The 20,000-nt window shown below is 47.5% G+C and overlaps 1 protein-coding gene across 2 annotated transcripts in view; it reads left to right on the top strand.

Moving 5' to 3' along the window:
* The window catches only part of LOC139393198 (exportin-T), a 39,770-nt gene that overhangs the window by 16,502 nt on the left and 3,268 nt on the right, over positions 1-20,000 (top strand). Inside the window, exons 6-21 of one of the 2 annotated variants that reach the window (XM_071141632.1) lie at positions 585-803; positions 1,668-1,852; positions 3,775-3,943; positions 4,438-4,674; positions 7,514-7,594; positions 8,481-8,519; positions 8,911-8,973; positions 9,300-9,424; positions 9,538-9,682; positions 9,851-9,970; positions 10,874-10,968; positions 11,878-11,947; positions 13,858-14,096; positions 17,820-18,105; positions 19,362-19,551; positions 19,929-20,000. The exon at positions 19,929-20,000 is cut by the window's right edge and continues 45 nt beyond it. In XM_071141632.1, the coding sequence (XP_070997733.1) occupies positions 585-803; positions 1,668-1,852; positions 3,775-3,943; positions 4,438-4,674; positions 7,514-7,594; positions 8,481-8,519; positions 8,911-8,973; positions 9,300-9,424; positions 9,538-9,682; positions 9,851-9,970; positions 10,874-10,968; positions 11,878-11,947; positions 13,858-14,096; positions 17,820-18,105; positions 19,362-19,551; positions 19,929-20,000 (2,335 nt within the window). The remainder of the gene's footprint in view (positions 1-584; positions 804-1,667; positions 1,853-3,774; positions 3,944-4,437; positions 4,675-7,513; positions 7,595-8,480; positions 8,520-8,910; positions 8,974-9,299; positions 9,425-9,537; positions 9,683-9,850; positions 9,971-10,873; positions 10,969-11,877; positions 11,948-13,857; positions 14,097-17,819; positions 18,106-19,361; positions 19,552-19,928) is intronic. The other variant, XM_071141633.1, reaches the window with a different exon arrangement.

Here is a 20,000-nt window from a genome sequence, read left to right as displayed (position 1 = left end):
TTCATCAACAACACTATTTGTTACTTGAGCTGTCGTTAGTTACACATTTCATCAACAACTCTATTTGTTACTTGAGCTGTCGTTAGTTACACGTTTTTATACAGTCATGAAGTTGACTCTCTTCCACACCTGAATTCCTGAATTGAAAAATTGTATTAGAAAATGAATTTCAATATAATATTCTCCGTCTCTGCTATCCCGACAATCCTCCCCTCCTCCTCTTCATCTTCTTCTTCCTTCCCTTCCTCTTCTTATTCCTTCCCCTCTTCCACTTCATCTTCTTCCTCCTCCTCCTTCCCCTCCACTTCATCCTTCCCCTCCTCCTCTTCATCTTCTTCCTCCTCCTCCTTCCCCTCCTCCTCTTCTTCCTTCTCTTTCCTTCTTCTTCCTTCCTCCTCCACTTCATCCTTCCCCTCCGTCTCCTTCCCTTCCTCCTCCTCCTCCTCTTCTTCCTCCTCCTCCTCTTCCTCCTCCTCCTCTTCTTCCTCCCCTCCCCCTCTTCTTCCTTCCCTTCCTCCTATTCATCCTTCCCCTCTTCTTCCTCCCCCCTCCTCTTCCTCCCCCTTCCTCCTCCTCCTCTCCAGTTAATGAACTCCCAACCAGAGAAGCCGTTCATCCGTAACAAGGCAGCCCAGGTGTTTGCTCTGACCTTCGTGATGGAGTACCTGACCCACTGGCCCAAGTTCTTCCACGACCTGCTGTCTCTAGTGGGCCTGAACCCACACGGGGTCGACGTCTACCTCAGAACACTGATGGCTATCGACGCTGAGGTGGTGGACAGAGACATCCTGCACTCCCCTGAGGTAAGAGGACACTGAGGTGGTGGACAGACACATCCTGCTCTCCCCTGAGGTAAGAGGACACTGAGGTGGTGGACAGAGACATCCTGCTCTCCCCTGAGGTAAGAGGACACTGAGGTGGTGGACAGAGACATCCTGCTCTCCCCTGAGGTAAGAGGACACTGAGGTGGTGGACAGAGACATCCTGCACTCCCCTGAGGTAAGAGGACACTGAGGTGGTGGACAGACACATCCTGCTCTCCCCTGAGGTAAGAGGACACTGAGGTGGTGGACAGAGACATCCTGCACTCCCCTGAGGTAAGAGGACGCTGAGGGTGTCCTCTCCTTCTCTTTTTCTCTCCTTCTCTTCTCTCTTTTTCTTTTCTCTAGGAGGTTTGTGGGAACACATTATTAAAGGATGGTATGAGGGAGCAGGTCATCCCCAGTCTCTAACTCTTCTCTCTCTCTCCCCTCTCTCCCCTCCCTCCTCTCTCTCTCTCTCCTCCCTCCTCCCTCTCTCTCTCTCTCTCTCTCTCTCTCTCCCCTTCCTCCTCTCTCTCTCCCCTTCCTCCTCTCTCTCTCCTCCCTCCTCTCTCTCTTCTCTCTCCTCCCTCCTCTCTCTTCTCTCTCTCTCTCTCCCCTCCCTCCTCTCCCTCCCCTCCCTCCTCTCTCTCTCTCCCCTCTCTCCCCTCCCTCCTCTCTCTCTCTCTCCTCCCTCCTCTCTCTTCTCTCTCCTCCCTCCTCTCTCTTCTCTCTCCTCCCTCCTCTCTCTCCTCTCTCTCTCTCTCTCTCTCTCTCTCTCTCTCTCTCTCTCTCCTCTCTCCTCTCTCCTCTCTCCTCTCTCCTCTCTCCTCTCCCCTCCCTCCTCTCTCTCTCTCCTCTCTCTAGGAGGTGCGTAGGAACACATTAATAAAAGATGGTATGAGGGAGCAGGTCATCCCCAGCCTGGTTGAGTCCTGGTACCAGATCCTCGGGGCCTATCAGCAGTCTCACCCTGAGATCACCTGTCAATGTCTGGAGGTAGTGGGGGCATACGTCTCCTGGATAGACCTCAACCTCATCGCCAACGACAGGTACGTCAGTCTGTCTGCCGTCAGTCTGTGTGGTCAGTGTCTGTGTGGTCAGTGTCTGTGTGGTCAGTCTGTGTGGTCAGTCATTTCATTCTCAACCAGGATCCCTATGGAACGCCGTTTGGGTCTTTGTGTGTATATAATATACACTATTTGACGGGCCAATGAAGCTTGTTGACCAATCAGGACCTGAATATGACGTCACATGATAATGTAACGCATTAATAATTTGTTTACGTAGTTATTACACACCGGTGCTCGACCAATCGGCGAAAGACAACACCCACGACAGGGAACGGTTGATTGTCAAGGGGAATGAACTCCATTATCTTAGTGTTAATGGATTTCGCCTTTTGAGTAATAATCTGCCAGTTATTTTCATGTAATTACATTAAGATATATGGGGGAACATGGGTATATTCTAGAGGTCGACCGATTATGATTTTTCAACGCCGATACCGATTAATCGGCCAATTTTTTAAATATTTTTTATATATAATATTTTTTATGTTAAAATGTATTTGTAATAATGACAATTACAACAATACTGAATGAACACTTATTTTAACTTAATATAATACATAAATAAAATACATTTAGCCTCAAGTAGATAATGAAACATGTTCAATTTGGTTTAAATAATGCAAAAACAAAGTGTTGGAGACGAAAGTAAAAGTGCAATATGTGCCATGTAAGAAAGCTAACGTTTCAGTTCCTTGCTCAGAACATGAGAACATATGAAAGCTGGTGGTTCCTTTTAACATGAGCCTTCAATATTCCCAGGTAAGAGGTTTTAGGTTGTAGTTATTATAGGAATTATAGGACTATTTCCCTCTATACCGTTTGTATTTCATTAACCTTTGACTATTGGATGTTCTTATAGGCACTTTAGTATTGCCAGTGTAACAGTATAGCTTCCGTCCCCCTCCTCGCTCCTCCCTGGGCTCGAACCAGCAACACAACGACAACAGCCACCATCGAAGCAGCGTTACCCATGCAGAGCAAGGGGAACAACTACCAGAAGTCTCAGAGAGATTGACGTTTGATATGCTATTAGCGCGCGCTAACTAGCTAGCCATTTCACCTCAGTTACACCAGCCTCATCTCGGGAGTTGATAGGTTTGAAGTCATAAACAGCGCAATGCTTGACGCACAACGAAGAGCTGCTGGCAAAACGCACGAAAGTGCTGTTTGAATGAATGTTTACGCGCCTTCTTCTGCCTACCACCGCTCAGTCAGATACTTAGATACTTGTATGCTCAGTCAGATTATATGCAACGCAGGACACGCTAGATAATATCTAGTAACCAATTTCAATAATTTTTTTCCTCATCAATCTACACACAATACCCCATAGTGACATCACAATACCCCATAGTGACATCACAATACCCCATAGTGACGTCACAATACCCCATAGTGACGTCACAATACCCCATAATGACAAAGCGAAAACAGGTTGTCTAGAAATTTTGCAAATGTATTAAAAATAAATTACAGATGCCTTATTTACGTCAGTGTTCAGACCCTTTGCTATGAGACTGGGCATTTGAGCCCAAGTGCATCATGTTGAAACTCATCAGATGAGCAGATGACTGGTCCTGGACCAGTGTGTTCCTGTCCCTCCAGGTTTATGAACCAGACACTAGATCAGATGACTGGTCCTGGACCAGTGTTTAACCAGTGTGTTCCTCTCCCTCCAGGTTTATGAACCAGACACTAGATCAGAGGACTGGTCCTGGACCAGTGTTTAACCAGTGTTTTCCTCTCCCTCCAGGTTTATGAACCAGACACTAGATCAGATGACTGGTCCTGGACCAGTGTTTAACCAGTGTGTTCCTCTCCCTCCAGGTTTATGAACCAGACACTAGATCAGATGACTGGTCCTGGACCAGTGTTTAACCAGTGTGTTCCTCTCCCTCCAGGTTTGTGAACCTGCTGCTGAGTCAGATGTCTGTGGAGGACCTGAGAGAGGAGGCGTGTGACTGTCTGTTTGAGATTGTCTCTAAAGGAATGGCCCCGACAGACAAGACCAAGCTGGTCGAGTCCCTCTGTCAGGTCCTGCAGTCGGCTGGCTTCTTCAACGTGGACCAGGTAGGTACACACACACACACACACACACACCACATAACAGACAAGACCAAGCTGGTCGAGTCCCTCTGTCAGGTCCTGCAGTCGGCTGGCTTCTTCAACGTGGACCAGGTAGGTACACACACACACACACACACACCACATAACAGACAAGACCAAGCTGGTCGAGTCCCTCTGTCAGGTCCTGCAGTCGGCTGGCTTCTTCAACGTGGACCAGGTAGGTACACACACAGACACTCACACCATAACACACACACACCACATAACTAACACACCACACACCACACACACACCATAACACAACACATACACCACATAACTCACACACCACACACACACTCGCTACTCCATTTCCCACAGTCCAACAAAAGGCCAAAGGCTCCATTTCCTCTTCCTCCTCACCTCTACTTCCTGAATGGATGTGAAACTGTTTCCTGTTTATACCTGAAAAGCCCCCCCCCCCCCCCCCCCCCCGTTTCCTGTCTTGGCTCCATCAGGAGGAGGATGTGGACTTCCTGGCTAAGTTCTCCAGACTGGTGAACGGGATGGGCCAGTCTCTGGTGCTGAGCTGGACCAAACTGGCCAAGGGGGGCGCCGTGAAGGAAGCCGCCGAGGCGCTGCGTGCCCTCGAGACCAAGGTTCCTCTGCTCCTCCAGCTACTGGTCCACGACGACGATGACATCTCAGCCAACATCGTAGGCTTCTGCTACGACTACCTGAACGTACTCAAACAGGTGAGATACACCCTGCTAGTTGGGAATATGGCTCCCTATTCTCTATGTGCACTACATCTGATCAGAGGTCTATGGGAATATGGCTCCCTATTCTCTATGTGCACTACATCTGACCAGAGGCCTATGGGAATATGGCTCCCTATTCTCTATGTGCACTACATCTGATCAGAGGCCTATGGGAATATGGCTCCCTATTCTCTATGTGCACTACATCTGACCAGAGGCCTATGGGAATATGTGCACTACATCTGACCAGAGGTCTATGGGAATATGGCTCCCTATTCTCTATGTGCACTACATCTGACCAGAGGTCTATGGGAATATGGCTCCCTATTCTCTATGGCACCTTATTCCATCCAGGCCTCTGGTCAAATGTTGTGCACTATGAAGGGAATAGTGTAATTTGGGCCACTCTAGATATAGACACTCTAGATGTATCTTTACCAGACAGGAGAGGGAGACACTCTAGATGTATCTTTACTAGACAGGAGAGGGAGACACTCTACATTCTAGATGTATCTTTACCAGACAGGAGAGGGAGTCACTCTACACTCTAGATGTATCTTTACTAGACAGGAGAGGGAGACACTCTACACTCTAGATGTATCTTTACCAGACAGGAGAGGGAGTCACTCTACACTCTAGATGTATCTTTACCAGACAGGAGAGGGAGTCATTCTACACTCTAGATGTATCTTTACCAGACAGGAGAGGGAGACACTCTACATGTATCTTTACCAGACAGGAGAGGGAGTCACTCTAGATGTATCTTTACTAGACAGGAGAGGGAGACACTCTAGATGTATCTTTACCAGACAGGAGAGGGAGACACTCTAGATGTATCTTTACTAGACAGGAGAGGGAGTCACTCTACACTCTAGATGTATCTTTACCAGACAGGAGAGGGAGTCACTCTACACTCTAGATGTATCTTTACCAGACAGGAGAGGGAGACACTCTAGATGTATCTTTACCAGACAGGAGAGGGAGACACTCTAGATGTATCTTTACCAGACAGGAGAGGGAGTCACTCTACACTCTAGATGTATCTTTACCAGACAGGAGAGGGAGTCACTCTACACTCTAGATGTATCTTTACTAGACAGGAGAGGGAGTCACTCTACACTCTAGATGTATCTTTACTAGACAGGAGAGGGAGTCACTCTACACTCTAGATGTATCTTTACTAGACAGGAGAGGGAGTCACTCTACACTCTAGATGTATCTTTACCAGACAGGAGAGGGAGTCACTCTACACTCTAGATGTATCTTTACTAGACAGGAGAGGGAGACACTCTACACTCTACATGTATCTTTACTAGACAGGAGAGGGAGTCACTCTACACTCTAGATGTATCTTTACTAGACAGGAGAGGGAGTCACTCTACACTCTAGATGTATCTTTACCAGACAGGAGAGGGAGTCACTCTACACTCTAGATGTATCTTTACCAGACAGGAGAGGGAGTCACTCTAGATGTATCTTTACCAGACAGGAGAGGGAGACACTCTAGATGTATCTTTACTAGACAGGAGAGGGAGTCACTCTACACTCTAGATGTATCTTTACCAGACAGGAGAGGGAGTCACTCTACACTCTAGATGTATCTTTACCAGACAGGAGAGGGAGACACTCTAGATGTATCTTTACCAGACAGGAGAGGGAGTCACTCTAGATGTATCTTTACCAGACAGGAGAGGGAGTCACTCTACACTCTAGATGTATCTTTACTAGACAGGAGAGGGAGTCACTCTACATGTATCTTTACTAGACAGGAGAGGGAGTCACTCTAGATGTATCTTTACCAGACAGGAGAGGGAGTCACTCTACACTCTAGATGTATCTTTACCAGACAGGAGAGGGAGTCACTCTAGATGTATCTTTACTAGACAGGAGAGGGAGTCACTCTACACTCTAGATGTATCTTTACCAGACAGGAGAGGGAGTCACTCTACACTCTAGATGTATATTTACCAGACAGGAGAGGGAGTCACTCTAGATGTATCTTTACCAGACAGGAGAGGGAGTCACTCTAGATGTATCTTTACCAGACAGGAGAGGGAGTCACTCTACACTCTAGATGTATCTTTACCAGACAGGAAAGGGAGTCACTCTACACTCTAGATGTATCTTTACCAGACAGGAGAGGGAGTCACTCTACACTCTAGATGTATCTTTACTAGACAGGAGAGGGAGTCACTCTAGATGTATCTTTACCAGACAGGAGAGGGAGTCACTCTACACTCTAGATGTATCTTTACCAGACAGGAGAGGGAGACACTCTAGATGTATCTTTACCAGACAGGAGAGGGAGTCACTCTACACTCTAGATGTATCTTTACCAGACAGGAGAGGGAGAAACTCTAGATGTATCTTTACTAGACAGGAGAGGGAGTCACTCTAGATGTATCTTTACCAGACAGGAGAGGGAGTCACTCTAGATGTGTCTTTACTAGACAGGAGAGGGATTCACTCTACACTCTAGATGTATCTTTACTAGACAGGAGAGGGAGTCACTCTAGATGTGTCTTTACTAGACAGGAGAGGGAGACACTCTAGATGTATCTTTACTAGACAGGAGAGGGAGTCACTCTAGATGTGTCTTTACTAGACAGGAGAGGGAGTCACTCTACACTCTAGATGTATCTTTACCAGACAGGAGAGGGAGTCACTCTAGATGTGTCTTTACTAGACAGGATGGAAACCATAGAAATATAATCTTTATAACGGGTGTGGAGTAGCCCCTCAGACCACTGTCATGTGACAGCGTCCTCAATAGGGTCCGGTTGGCACGGTAACATGACGTAAACTTGTGTTCATCTGCTTAATCTTCCTCAAGGGGTCCGAGTGGCAGAGTCACATGCCTCAGGTAGGGAGAGGAGGACAGGAGGCCATTGAAGAGTACTGGGACTCAGACAAGGTGGAGGAAACTGTCCACACTAACTGACCCCAATCATTATCATTACCCCCCCCTGTTCCAGGAAGAGACAGCAATGGATTAGCTGAATAACTGTCTGAATTATTCTACATTTACAACAAATATAGACTTGGAAATGGCCGTGGTATAATTGACTTTACAAACCAACAACACATTCAAGTTTAACTTTCCAAATGATGCAGAACATTTAGTGTGTGTGTGTGTGTGTGTGTGTGTGTGTGTATCATAGTTAGCTGGCTAGTCTGTCCTGCTGTCTGGAATAGCCCACTGCGTTGTATTAAAAGGCCTGTGGTTGTGTCTCATAATGAGAACATTCTGCTGTGTGTCTCATAATGAGAACATTCTGGTGTGTGTCTCATAATGAGAACATTCTGGTGTGTGTCTCATAATGAGAACATTCTGGTGTGTGTCTCATAATGAGAACATTCTGGTGTGTGTCTCATAATGAGAACATTTTGTTGTGTCATAATGAGAACATTCTGTTGTGTCATAATGAGAACATTCTGTTGTGTCATAATGAGAACATTCTGTTGTGTCATAATGAGAACATTCTGTTGTGTCATAATGAGAACATTCTGTTGTGTCTCATAATGAGAACATTCTGCTGTGTCTCATAATGAGAACATTCTGGTGTGTGTCATAATGAGAACATTCTGGTGTCTCATAATGAGAACATTCTGTTGTGTCATAATGAGAACATTCTGTTGTGTCATAATGAGAACATTCTGTTGTGTCATAATGAGAACATTCTGTTGTGTCATAATGAGAACATTCTGTTGTGTCATAATGAGAACATTCTGTTGTGTCATAATGAGAACATTCTGTTGTGTCATAATGAGAACTTTCTGCTGTGTCTCTCCTCTTCTAGTTCCCGCTGCTGACAGACCAACAGAAGACTCATGTTGAGGTGCGATTTCATCAGGAACTCTTTGGGCTGGTTTCCCAGACACAGATGAGTCCTAGTTCTGGACTAAAAATATGTTAGGAATATAATTACTCTGTGTCTGGGGAAACCAGCCACTAGCTTTTAAAACCTTTTCTAGTGTCTGTCCATCTGTCATCTTGTTAGCAGATATATCCAGTATGGAAATAAAATGCAAATCAATTTCTAACAATTTTGACATGTTTTGGGGATTTTTTTGTTGTTATTCTGTCTCTCACTGTTCAAATAAACCTACCATTAAAATTAGACTGATCATTTCTTTGTCAGTGGGCAAACGTACAAAATCAGCAGGGGATCAAATACCTTTTTCCCCTCACTGTATCCAGTATGTTGACTGTGCTCTCTGTCTCACCAGGACATCATGTTGGCCGTCATGAAGAAACTAACTTATGATGAAGAGTACAACTTTGACAACGAGGTAAAAACTTTGAGTGAGTTTTAAATTGTGGGGGGAGTTGAACAGCATTTTCATTACTCACTGTCTCCATCTTCCTCTGTCCATCTCTTCCCCCCTCTTCCTCTGTCCATCTCTTCCCCCCTCTTTCTCTGTCCATCTCTTCCCCCCTCTTTCTCTGTCCATCTCCTCCCCCCTCTTTCTCTCTCCTTTCTCTCTCCTCTCTCTCTCCTTTCTCTTTCTCTCGCTCCTTCTCTCTCTCCTTTCTCTCTATCTCATTCTCCTTCTCTTTCTGTCTCTGTCTCTCTCTTCCTCTATCCTCTCTCTCTCTCTCTGTCTCTCTGCCTCAGGGGGAGGATGAAGCGATGTTTGTAGAGTACAGGAAACAGTTGAAGATGCTGTTGGATCGCCTGGCTCAGGTGTCTCCTGACCTGCTCCTGGAAGCTGTAGGCAGAGTCTTCAACAACACCATACAGTAAGACTCCATCTTGTTTTGTTCCCCGATGTCCACCTTATTTCCTAACTTTGCCCCTTGTTTTAAACGACTGTTGTGAAGAAGCGTGTATTGATCCTGATTGTGTGTCTCAGGCATTGGCAGACGGCGTCCTTCATGGAGGTGGAGGTGGCCATCAGGCTGCTGTACATGCTAGGAGAGGCTCTGCCTGCGTCTCACGGAGCTCACTTCTCTGGCGACACGGCCAAGACCTCCGCCCTGCAGGATATGATGAGAACGGTGAGTTACACACAGCCAGCCAGTCCGCTGACAACCCTTGATCCTGATGTCTGACATCATGTTCTCCCTGTCTCCTCAGCTGGTCTCCTCTGGTCTCAGTGGTTACCAACACAGTCTGTTGTTTCTAATGTCTGACATCATATCCTGTGTTCTCCCTGGTCTCCTCAGCTGGTCTCCTCTGGTCTCAGTGGTTACCAACACACGTCTGTGTCGCTGGAGTTCTTCGAGACGGTGGTTCGTTACGACAAGTTCTTCCTGGTTGAACCGCAGCACATTCCTATTGTCCTGGTTAGTACTGCAGTACTAGACTGTCTGTCCTAGCTCAGTCAATGAACTCTACCTTTTAACATTGTGTCTTCACAGTGTTGAGGAGAGGGACAGTGGACCCCTGGATAAAGGGGAGGTTTTGTATCAGTGTTGAGGAGAGGGACAGTGGACCCCTGGATAAAGGGGAGGTTTTGTATCAGTGTTGAGGAGAGGGACAGTGGACCCCTGGTTAAAGGGGAGGTTTTGTATCAGTGTTGAGGGGAGGGACAGTGGACCCCTGGATAAAGGGGAGGTTTTGTATTAGTGTTGAGGAGAGGGACAGTGGACCCCTGATTAAAGGGGAGGTTTTGTATCAGTGTTGAGGAGAGGGACAGTGGACCCCTGGATAAAGGGGAGGTTTTGTATCAGTGTTGAGGAGAGGGACAGTGGACCCCTGGTTAAAGGGGAGGTTTTGTATCAGTGTTGAGGAGAGGGACAGTGGACCCCTGGATAAAGGGGAGGTTTTGTATCAGTGTTGAGGGACAGTGGACCCCTGGTTAAAGGGGAGGTTTTGTATCAGTGTTGAGAGGGACAGGGGAGGTTTGTATCAGTGTTGAGGAGAGGGACAGTGGACCCCTGGTTAAAGGGGAGGTTTTGTATTAGTGTTGAGGAGAGGGACAGTGGACCCCTGGTTAAAGGGGATGTTTTGTATCAGTGTTGAGGAGAGGGACAGTGGACCCCTGGTTAAAGGGGAGGTTTTGTATCAGTGTTGATGAGAGGGACAGTGGACCCCTGGTTAAAGGGGAGGTATTGTATCAGTGTTGAGGAGAGGGACAGTGGACCCTTGGTTAAAGGGGAGGTTTTGTATCAGTGTTGAGGAGAGGGACAGTGGACCCCTGGTTAAAGGGGAGGTTTTGTATCATTGTGTTACTGTGTCCCCTGTAGATGTCCTTTCTGGACCATCGCGGTCTGAGACACAGCAGTCCTAAGGTCCGTAGCAGAGTGGCCTACCTCTTCTCACGGTTCGTCAAGACACTGCAGTAAGTCCAGCTGTACCGTCACTAAGCACGCGTTACTCTGTGTTCCCAATGGGCCCTTTTCCCTATATAGTGCACTACTATAGACCAGAGCCCTATTCCCTATATAGTGCACTACTATAGACCAGAGCCCTATTCCCTATATAGTGCACTACTTTAGACAAGAGCCCTATTCCCTATATAGTGCACTACTATAGACCAGAGCCCTATTCCCTATATAGTACACTACTTTAGACCAGAGTCCTATTCCCTATGTAGTGCACTACTTTAGACCAGGGCCCTATTCCCTATATAGTGCACTACTTTAGACCAGGGCCCTATTCCCTATATAGTGCACTACTCTAGAACAGAACTCTATTCCCTATATAGTGCACTACTTTAGACCAGAGCTCTATGGGTCCTTGTTGTAGATTATAGGGTACCTGTTGGGTCACAGGACCAGTATTATCAGCAGACTGGTTGGACCCTGTCCTGGTAGTCAACACCAGATCACCAGAAAGCAGGACATGTCGTTATATAGTTCTAGAAGGTTCTTTGTGTTTGACCCCAACCCTGTCCTCTGTTTACAGTAATAATTCTAGAAGGTTATTTGTGATTTGACCCCAACCCTGTCCTCTGTTTACAGTAATAATTCTAGAAGGTTCTTTGTGATTTGACCCCAACCCTGTCCTCTGTTTACAGTAATAATTCTAGAAGGTTATTTGTGATTGACCCCAACCCTGTCCTCTGTTTACAGTAATAATTCTAGAAGGTTCTTTGTGATTTGACCCCAACCCTGTCCTCTGTTTACAGTAATAGTTCTAGAAGGTTCTTTGTGATTTGACCCCAACCCTGTCCTCTGTTTACAGTAATAATTCTAGAAGGTTCTTTGTGATTGACCCTAACCCTGTCCTCTGTTTACTCTGTTGCCAGTAAACACATGAACTCCTTCATTGAAGACATCCTGTCCAGGATACAGGACCTGCTGGAGCTAGCTCCTCCTGTAAGTTACCTCTCACACATTACCCTCCACACATTACACTTTACAGACCTGCTGGAGCTCCTCCTGTAAGTTACCCCTCCCCTCATATACATTGCCCTCTACACATTACCCTCTACAGACCAGCTGGAGCTCATCCTGTAAGTTACCTCTCCCCTCATATACATTACCCTCTACAGACCAGCTGAGCTAGCACCTCCTGTAAGTTACCTCTCCCCTCATATACATTACCCTCTATAGACCTGCTGAGCTAGCACCTCCTGTAAGTTACCCCTCCCCTCATATACATTACCCTCTACAGTATCTCTCTTCACTGACCTACATTACCATCAACAGCATCTCTCCAATGACTTACCCTCCATACATTACCCTCTACAGCATCTCTCTCCACTGACTTACCCTCTATACATTACCCTCTACAGCATCTCTCTCCAATGACTTACCCTCCATACATTACCCTCTACAGCATCTCTCTCCACTGACTTACCCTCCATACATTACCCTCTACAGCATCTCTCTCCACTGACTTTACCTCCATACATTACCCTCTACAGCATCTCTCTCCAATGACTTACCCTCCATACATTACCCTCTACAGCATCTCTCTCCAATGACTTACCCTCTTACCCTCCCTTTGTACTGACCTTCATTCCCCTCCATACATTACCCTCTACAGCTCTCTCTCTCTTCAATGACCTACCTTACCATCCATACATTACCCTCCCTCTGTACTGACATTCATTCCCCTCCCTACATTACCCTCTACAGCTCTCTCTTCACTGACCTACCCTCAATACATTATGCTCTCTGTACTGACCTTCATTCCCCTCCATACATTCCCCTCTACAGCTCTCTCTCTTCACTGACCTACCTTACCCTCCATACATTACCCTCCCCCTGTACTGACCTACCTTACCCACCATACATTACCCTCCCCCTGTACTGACCTACCTTACCTTACCTACCATACATTACCCTCCCTCTGCACTGACCTTCATTCCCCTCCCTCTGCACTGACCTTCATTCCCCTCCATACATTACCCTCCCTCTGTACTGACCTACCTTACCCTCCATACATTACCTTCCCTCTGTACTGACCTACCTTACCCTCCATACATTACCCTCCCTCTGTACTGACCTACCTTACCCTCCATACATTACCCTCCCTCTGTACTGACCTACCTTACCCTCCATACATTACCCTCACTCTGTACTGACTTTCATTACCTTCCATACATTACCCTCCATACATTACCCTCCCTCTGTACTGACCTACCTTACCCTCCATACATTACCCCCCCTCTGTACTGACCTACCTTACCCTCCATACATTACCCTCCCTCTGTACTGACCTACCTTACCCTCCATACATTACCCTCACTCTGTACTGACATTCATTACCTTCCATACATTACCTTCCATACATTACCCTCCCTCTGTACTGATCTTCATTACCTTCCATACATTACCCTCCCTCTGTACTGACCTACCTTACCCTCCATACATTACCCTCCCCCTTGACTGACCTTCATTCCCATCCATACATTACCCTCCCTCTGTACTGACCTACCTTACCCTCCATACATTACCCCCCCTCTGTACTGACCTACCTTACCCTCCATACATTACCCTCCCTCTGTACTGACCTACCTTACCCTCCATACATTACCCTCACTCTGTACTGACATTCATTACCTTCCATACATTACCTTCCATACATTACCCTCCCTCTGTACTGATCTTCATTACCTTCCATACATTACCCTCCCTCTGTACTGACCTACCTTACCCTCCATACATTACTGACCTTCATTCTCCTCCATACATTACCCTCCCTCTGTTCTGACCTACCTTACCCTCCATACATTACCCCCCCTGTACTGACCTTCCTTCCCCTCCCATATGTGCCTCAGGAGAACGGTTTCCCTGCGCTGCTGACCAGCGATGACCAGCTGTTTATATTTGAGACGGCGGGGGTGTTGATCGTCCACGGAGAGAGTCCCGCGGAGAGGAAGCAGGCGCTGATGAGATCCCTGCTGACGCCGCTGACCGACGCCTTCCGTCTGCTGCTGGCCAAACTGGCCTCTGAGAGGGAGGAGGAGAGGCAGGCTGCGCTGGCCGACTGTCTGAGTCACGCTGTTGGCTTCGCTAGGTAAATATCCAAACACTGACCCTGATATCCAAACAAACACTACCCCCTGATATCCAAACAAACACTACCCCCTGATATCCAAACAAACACTACCCCCTGATATCCAAACAAACACTACCCCCTGATATCCAAACAAACACTACCCCCTGATATCCAAACAAACACTACCCCATGATATCCAAACAAACACTACCCCATGATATCCAAACAAACACTACCCCCTGATATCCAAACAAACACTACCCCCTGATATCCAAACAAACACTACCCCCTGATATCCAAACAAACACTACCCCATGATATCCAAACAAACACTACCCCATGATATCCAAACAAACACTACCCCATGATATCCAAACAAACACCACCCCCTGATATCCAAACAAACACTACCCCATGATATCCAAACAAACACTACCCCTAGTAACACTGAGCCCTAGTAACACTAAGCCCTAGTAACACTAAGCCCTAGGAACACTAAGCCCTAGTAACACTAAGCCCTAGTAACACTAAGCCCTAGTAACACTGAGCCCTAGGAACACTGAGCCCTAGTAACACTAAGCCCTAGTAACACTAAGCCCTAGTAACACTAAGCCCTAGTAACACTAAGCCCCAGGAACACTAAGCCCTAGTAACACTAAGCCCTAGTAACACTAAGCCCTAGTAACACTAAGCCCTAGTAACACTGAGCCCTAGTAACACTGAGCCCTAGTAACACTAAGCCCTAGTAACACTAAGCCCTAGGAACACTAAGCCCTAGGAACACTAAGCCCCAGTAACACTGAGCCCTTGGAACACTAAGCCCAGTAACACTAAGCCCTAGGAACACTAAGCCCTAGTAACACTAAGCCCTAGGAACACTATGCCCTTGGAACACTAAGCCCTAGTAACACTAAGCCCTAGTAACACTAAGCCCTAGTAACACTGAGCCCTAGTAACACTGAGCCCTAGTAACACTGAGCCCTAGTAACACTGAGCCCTAGTAACACTAAGCCCTAGGAACACTAAGCCCTAGGAACACTAAGCCCTAGGAACACTAAGCCCTAGTAACACTAAGCCTTAACCCCCAACTGCAACATTTGGTTATAAGTAAGGCCCAGTGGGCGTATCGAGTGGCCAGCGGTCTAAGGCACTGCATCGCAGCGCTAGAAGCTGACCCGGGTTTGATCCCAGGCTGTGTCGTAGCCGGCCCGCGACCGAGAGACCCATGAGGCGGCACACAATTGGCCCAGCATCGTCCGGGTTGGGCTATTCTGGTATTTTATTAGGATCCACATTAGCTGTTGCAAAAGCAGCAGCTACTCTTCCTGGGGTTCCACACAGAGCACAGAACCCAGAGCACAGAACCCAGAGCACAGAACCCAGAGCACAGAACCCAGAGCACAGAACCCAGAGCACAGAACCCAGAGCACAGAACCCAGAGCACAGAACCCAGAGCACAGAACCCAGAGCACGGAACCCAGAGCACAGAACCCAGAGCACAGAGCCCAGAGCACAGAACCCAGAGCACAGAACCCAGAGCACAGAACCCAGAGCACAGAACCCAGAACCCAGAACACAGAACCCAGAACACAGAACCCAGAACACAGAACCCAGAGCACTGGGGTCGACATGAAACATAATACAGAACATCAATAGACGACAACAGCTCAAGGACAGAACTACATACACGTTTAAAGGCACACGTATCCTACATATCAATACATACAAACTATCTAGGTCCAATAGAGGAGAGGAGTTGTGCCACCAGGTGATGCTGTATCTGCCCTCATATCAATACATACAGACTATCTAGGTCCAATAGAGGAGAGGAGTTGTGCCACCAGGTGATGCTGTATCTGCCCTCATATCAATACATACAGACTATCTAGGTCCAATAGAGGAGAGGCGTTGTGCCACCAGGTGTTGCTGTATCTGCCCTCATATCAATACATACAGACTATCTAAGTCCAATAGAGGAGAGGAGTTGTGCCACCAGGTGATGCTGTATCTGCCCTCATATCAATACATACAGACTATCTAGGTCCAATAGGGGAGAGGCGTTGTGCCACCAGGTGATGCTGTATCTGCCCTCATATCAATACATACAGACTATCTAGGTCCAATAGGGGAGAGGAGTTGTGCCACCAGGTGTTGCTGTATCTGCCCTCATATCAATACATACAGACTATCTAGGTCCAATAGAGGAGAGGCGTTGCTTTATCTGCCCTCATATCAATACATACAGCAATCTAGGTCCAATAGAGGAGAGGAGTTGTGCCACCAGGTGATGCTGTATCTGCCCTCATATCAGTACATACAGACTATCTAGGTCCAATAGGGGAGAGGCGTTGTGCCACCAGGTGTTGCTGTATCTGTTTTGTTAAACCAGGTTTGCTGTTTATTTGAGCAATATGAGATGGAAGGAAGTTCCATGCAATAAGGGCTCAATATAATACTGTACGCTTTCTTGGATTTGTTCTGGATTTGTGGACGGTGAAAAGACCCCTGGTGGCATGTCTAAGTGTGTGTGTCAGGGCTGTGCGTAAGTTGACTACGCAAACAATTAGGGATTTTCAACACATTAATGTTTCTTATCAAAAGAAGTGCCAGCCAGACCCAGTCACTCAACATCAGCCCCCGACCTCACTAAGGCTGTTGAGGCTGAATGGAAGCAAGTCCCCACAGCAACATTCCCACTTCTAGTGGAAAGCCTTCCCAGAAGAGTGGAGGCTGTTATAGCAGCAATGTTCCTACATCTAGTGGAACGCCTTCCCAGAAGAGTGGAGGCTGTTATAGCAGCAATGTTCCAACATCTAGTGGAACGCCTTCCCAGAAGAGTGGAGGCTGTTATAGCAGCAATGTTCCAACATCTAGTGGAAAGCCTTCCCAGAAGAGTGGAGGCTGTTATAGCAGCAATGTTCCAACATCTAGTGGAAAGCCTTCCCAGAAGAGTGGAGGCTGTTATAGCAGCAATGTTCCAACATCTAGTGGAAAGCCTTCCCAGAAGAGTGGAGGCTGTTATAGCAGCAATGTTCCAACATCTAGTGGAAAGCCTTCCCAGAAGAGTGGAGGCTGTTATAGCAGCAATGTTCCAACATCTAGTGGAAAGCCGTAGTCTTCAGAGATAATGTCTGGTCATGTCGTGTAGTCTTCAGAGATAATGTCTGGTCATGTACAGTAGTCTTCCGAGATAATGTCTGGTCATGTAGTGTTGTCTTCAGAGATAATGTCTGGTCATGTAGAGTAGTCTTCAGAGATAATGTCTGGTCATGTAGAGTAGTCTTCAGAGATAATGTCTGGTCACGTACAGTAGTCTTCAGAGATAATGTCTGGTCATGTAGTCTTCAGAGAATGTCTGGTCGTGTAGTGTCGTCTTCAGAGATAATGTCTGGTCATGTAGTGTCGTCTTCAGAGATAATGTCTGGTCATGTAGTGTAGTCTTCAGAGATAATGTCATGTCGTGTGTCTTAAAGTCATGTGAATAAATGGTTAATAAGTGATGAGCAGTAATGGCCTTTTATTTCATTCTGTTACAGCATTCAACCCACATAATGCATAAAACATTCACTAGTTATTTATAGAACTGAAACCGAACCCACCTCAAAAAGCACTAATCGCTCAGCACTCTTCTCTCTGGGTTTACAAGTTCTGTTCCTGCTAATACAACCCCTCCCTCTCTCTCTCCCCTTTCTCTCCCCCTCCCTCTCTCTCTGTTCCCCTCTCTCCCTCTCCCTCCTCTAGTCGTACCAGTAAGGCGTTCAGCAACAAGCAGACAGTGAAGCAGTGTGGATGTACTGAAGTCTACAGAGACTGTCTGCAGACCTTCCTGCCTGCACTGAGCTGTCCTGTCCAGAGGGGGTCTCTGCGTAGCGCTGTCCGCTCCTTCCTCCACCGCATGATCATCTGTCTCGAAGAAGAGGTCCTGCCCTTCGTCCCTGCGGCATCGGAGCACATGCTGAAGGACTGCGAGGCCAGGGACCTGCAGGAGTTCATACCCCTCATCAGTCAGATCACCGCTAAGTTCAAGGTAACCAGGGACCTGCAGGAGTTCATACCCCTCATCAGTCAGATCACCGCTAAGTTCAAGGTAACCAGGGGGACCTGCAGGAGTTTATACCCTCATCAGTCAGATCACCGCCAAGTTCAAGGTAACCAGGGACCTGCAGGAGTTTATACCCTCATCAGTCAGATCACCGCCAAGTTCAAACCCTCATCAGTCAGATCACCACCAAGTTCAAGGTAACCAGGGACCTGCAGGAGTTCATACCCCTCATCAGTCAGACACCAAGTTCAAGGTAACCAGGGACCTGCTACACAGAGGACATCTGGGGCTGGTCTCCTGGACTAAGGTAGGATCTCCATAGGAAGGGTTTTAGTCCATGACTAAGATTCATCTGTCCAGGAAACCGGCCCTTACCAAATATCTATGGTAGAGGACTGACTGCTAACAGGCCAGCTAAAAGGGTTAGGTTTAGGGTTAGTCAATGTCCACATTCCCTGGGGTTTAGGATTAGGGTTAGGTTTAGGTTTATAGTCAATGTCCCCATTCCCTGGGGTTTAGGGTTAGGTTTAGGGTTAGGTTTAAGGTTAGTCAATGTCCCCATTCCCTGGGGTTTAGGTTTAGGGTTAGGTTTAGGTTTAGGTTTATAGTCAATGTCCCCATTCCCTGGACCAGGTGTCTCTCTCCTCTCCAGGACCAGGTGTCTCTCTCCTCTCCAGGACCAGGTGTCTCTCTCCTCTCCAGGACCAGGTGTCTCTGTTCCTGCAGCAGGTGTTCATGCCTCTGGTCCTCTCTGTCTCTCTCCTCTCCAGGACCAGGTGTCTCCTTTCCTGCAGCAGGTGTTCATGTCTCTGGTCCTCTCTGTCTCTCTCCTCTCCAGGACCAGGTGTCTCCGTTCCTGCAGCAGGTGTTCATGCCTCTGGTCCTCTCTGTCTCTCTCCTCTCCAGGACCAGGTGTCTCTGTCTCTCTCCTCTCCAGGACCAGGTGTCTCTGTCTCTCTCCTCTCCAGGACCAGGTGTCTCTCTCCTCTCCAGGACCAGGTGTCTCTCTCCTCTCCAGGACCAGGTGTCTCTGTCTCTCTCCTCTCCAGGACCAGGTGTCTCTGTCTCTCTCCTCTCCAGGACCAGGTGTCTCTGTCTCTCTCTTCTCCAGGACCAGGTGTCTCTGTCTCTCTCCTCTCCAGGACCAGGTGTCTCTGTCTCTCTCCTCTCCAGGACCAGGTGTCTCTGTTCCTGCAGCAGGTGTTCATGCCTCTGGTCCTCTCTGTCTCTCTCCTCTCCAGGACCAGGTGTCTCCTTTCCTGCAGCAGGTGTTCATGCCTCTGGTCCTGGCCATCTTTGAGGTGTTGTGTCGACCTGCTGAGGACAACGACCAGGCAGCAGCTCTGGAGAAACAAATGTTACGTAGAAGCTACTTCACCTTCATACAGACGATAACCTCCAGCGGGATGAACGAAGTCCTGGCCAACCAGGGTGAGCTGCTGCTCAGTGTGTACTGTGGTTCTCCAGGGTTCTGCTAACCAGGTGTTGAGAACATTAAGTGGGTTCTAAGTGTGTGTGGTTCCTCAGCTATAAATATTTGTTGCGTGGTTCTCCAGGGTTTTAAGTGTGTGTGTGGTTCCTCAGCTATAAATGTTTGTTGCATGGTTCTCCAGGGTTTTAAGTGAGTGTGTGTGATTCCTCAGGGTTCTACGTGTGTGATTCCTCAGCTATAAATGTTTGTTGTGTGGTTCTCCAGGGTTTTAAGTGTGTGTGTGTGTGATTCCTCAGGGTTCTACGTGTGTGATTCCTCAGCTATAAATGTTTGTTGTGTGGTTCTCCAGGGTTCTAAGTGTGTGGTTCCTCCTCAGGTGTTGAGAACGTAGAGCGGGTTCTGTTCACCATCATCCAGGGAGCTGTCGACTTCCCCGACCCCATCGCCC

Source organism: Oncorhynchus clarkii, chromosome 33 (genome assembly GCF_045791955.1).
Source record: "Oncorhynchus clarkii lewisi isolate Uvic-CL-2024 chromosome 33, UVic_Ocla_1.0, whole genome shotgun sequence".
In the NCBI taxonomy this organism is placed as follows: domain Eukaryota; kingdom Metazoa; phylum Chordata; class Actinopteri; order Salmoniformes; family Salmonidae; genus Oncorhynchus; species Oncorhynchus clarkii.
Note: the sequence above shows the minus strand (reverse complement) of the source record. Positions and strands in the feature narration are given on the sequence as shown.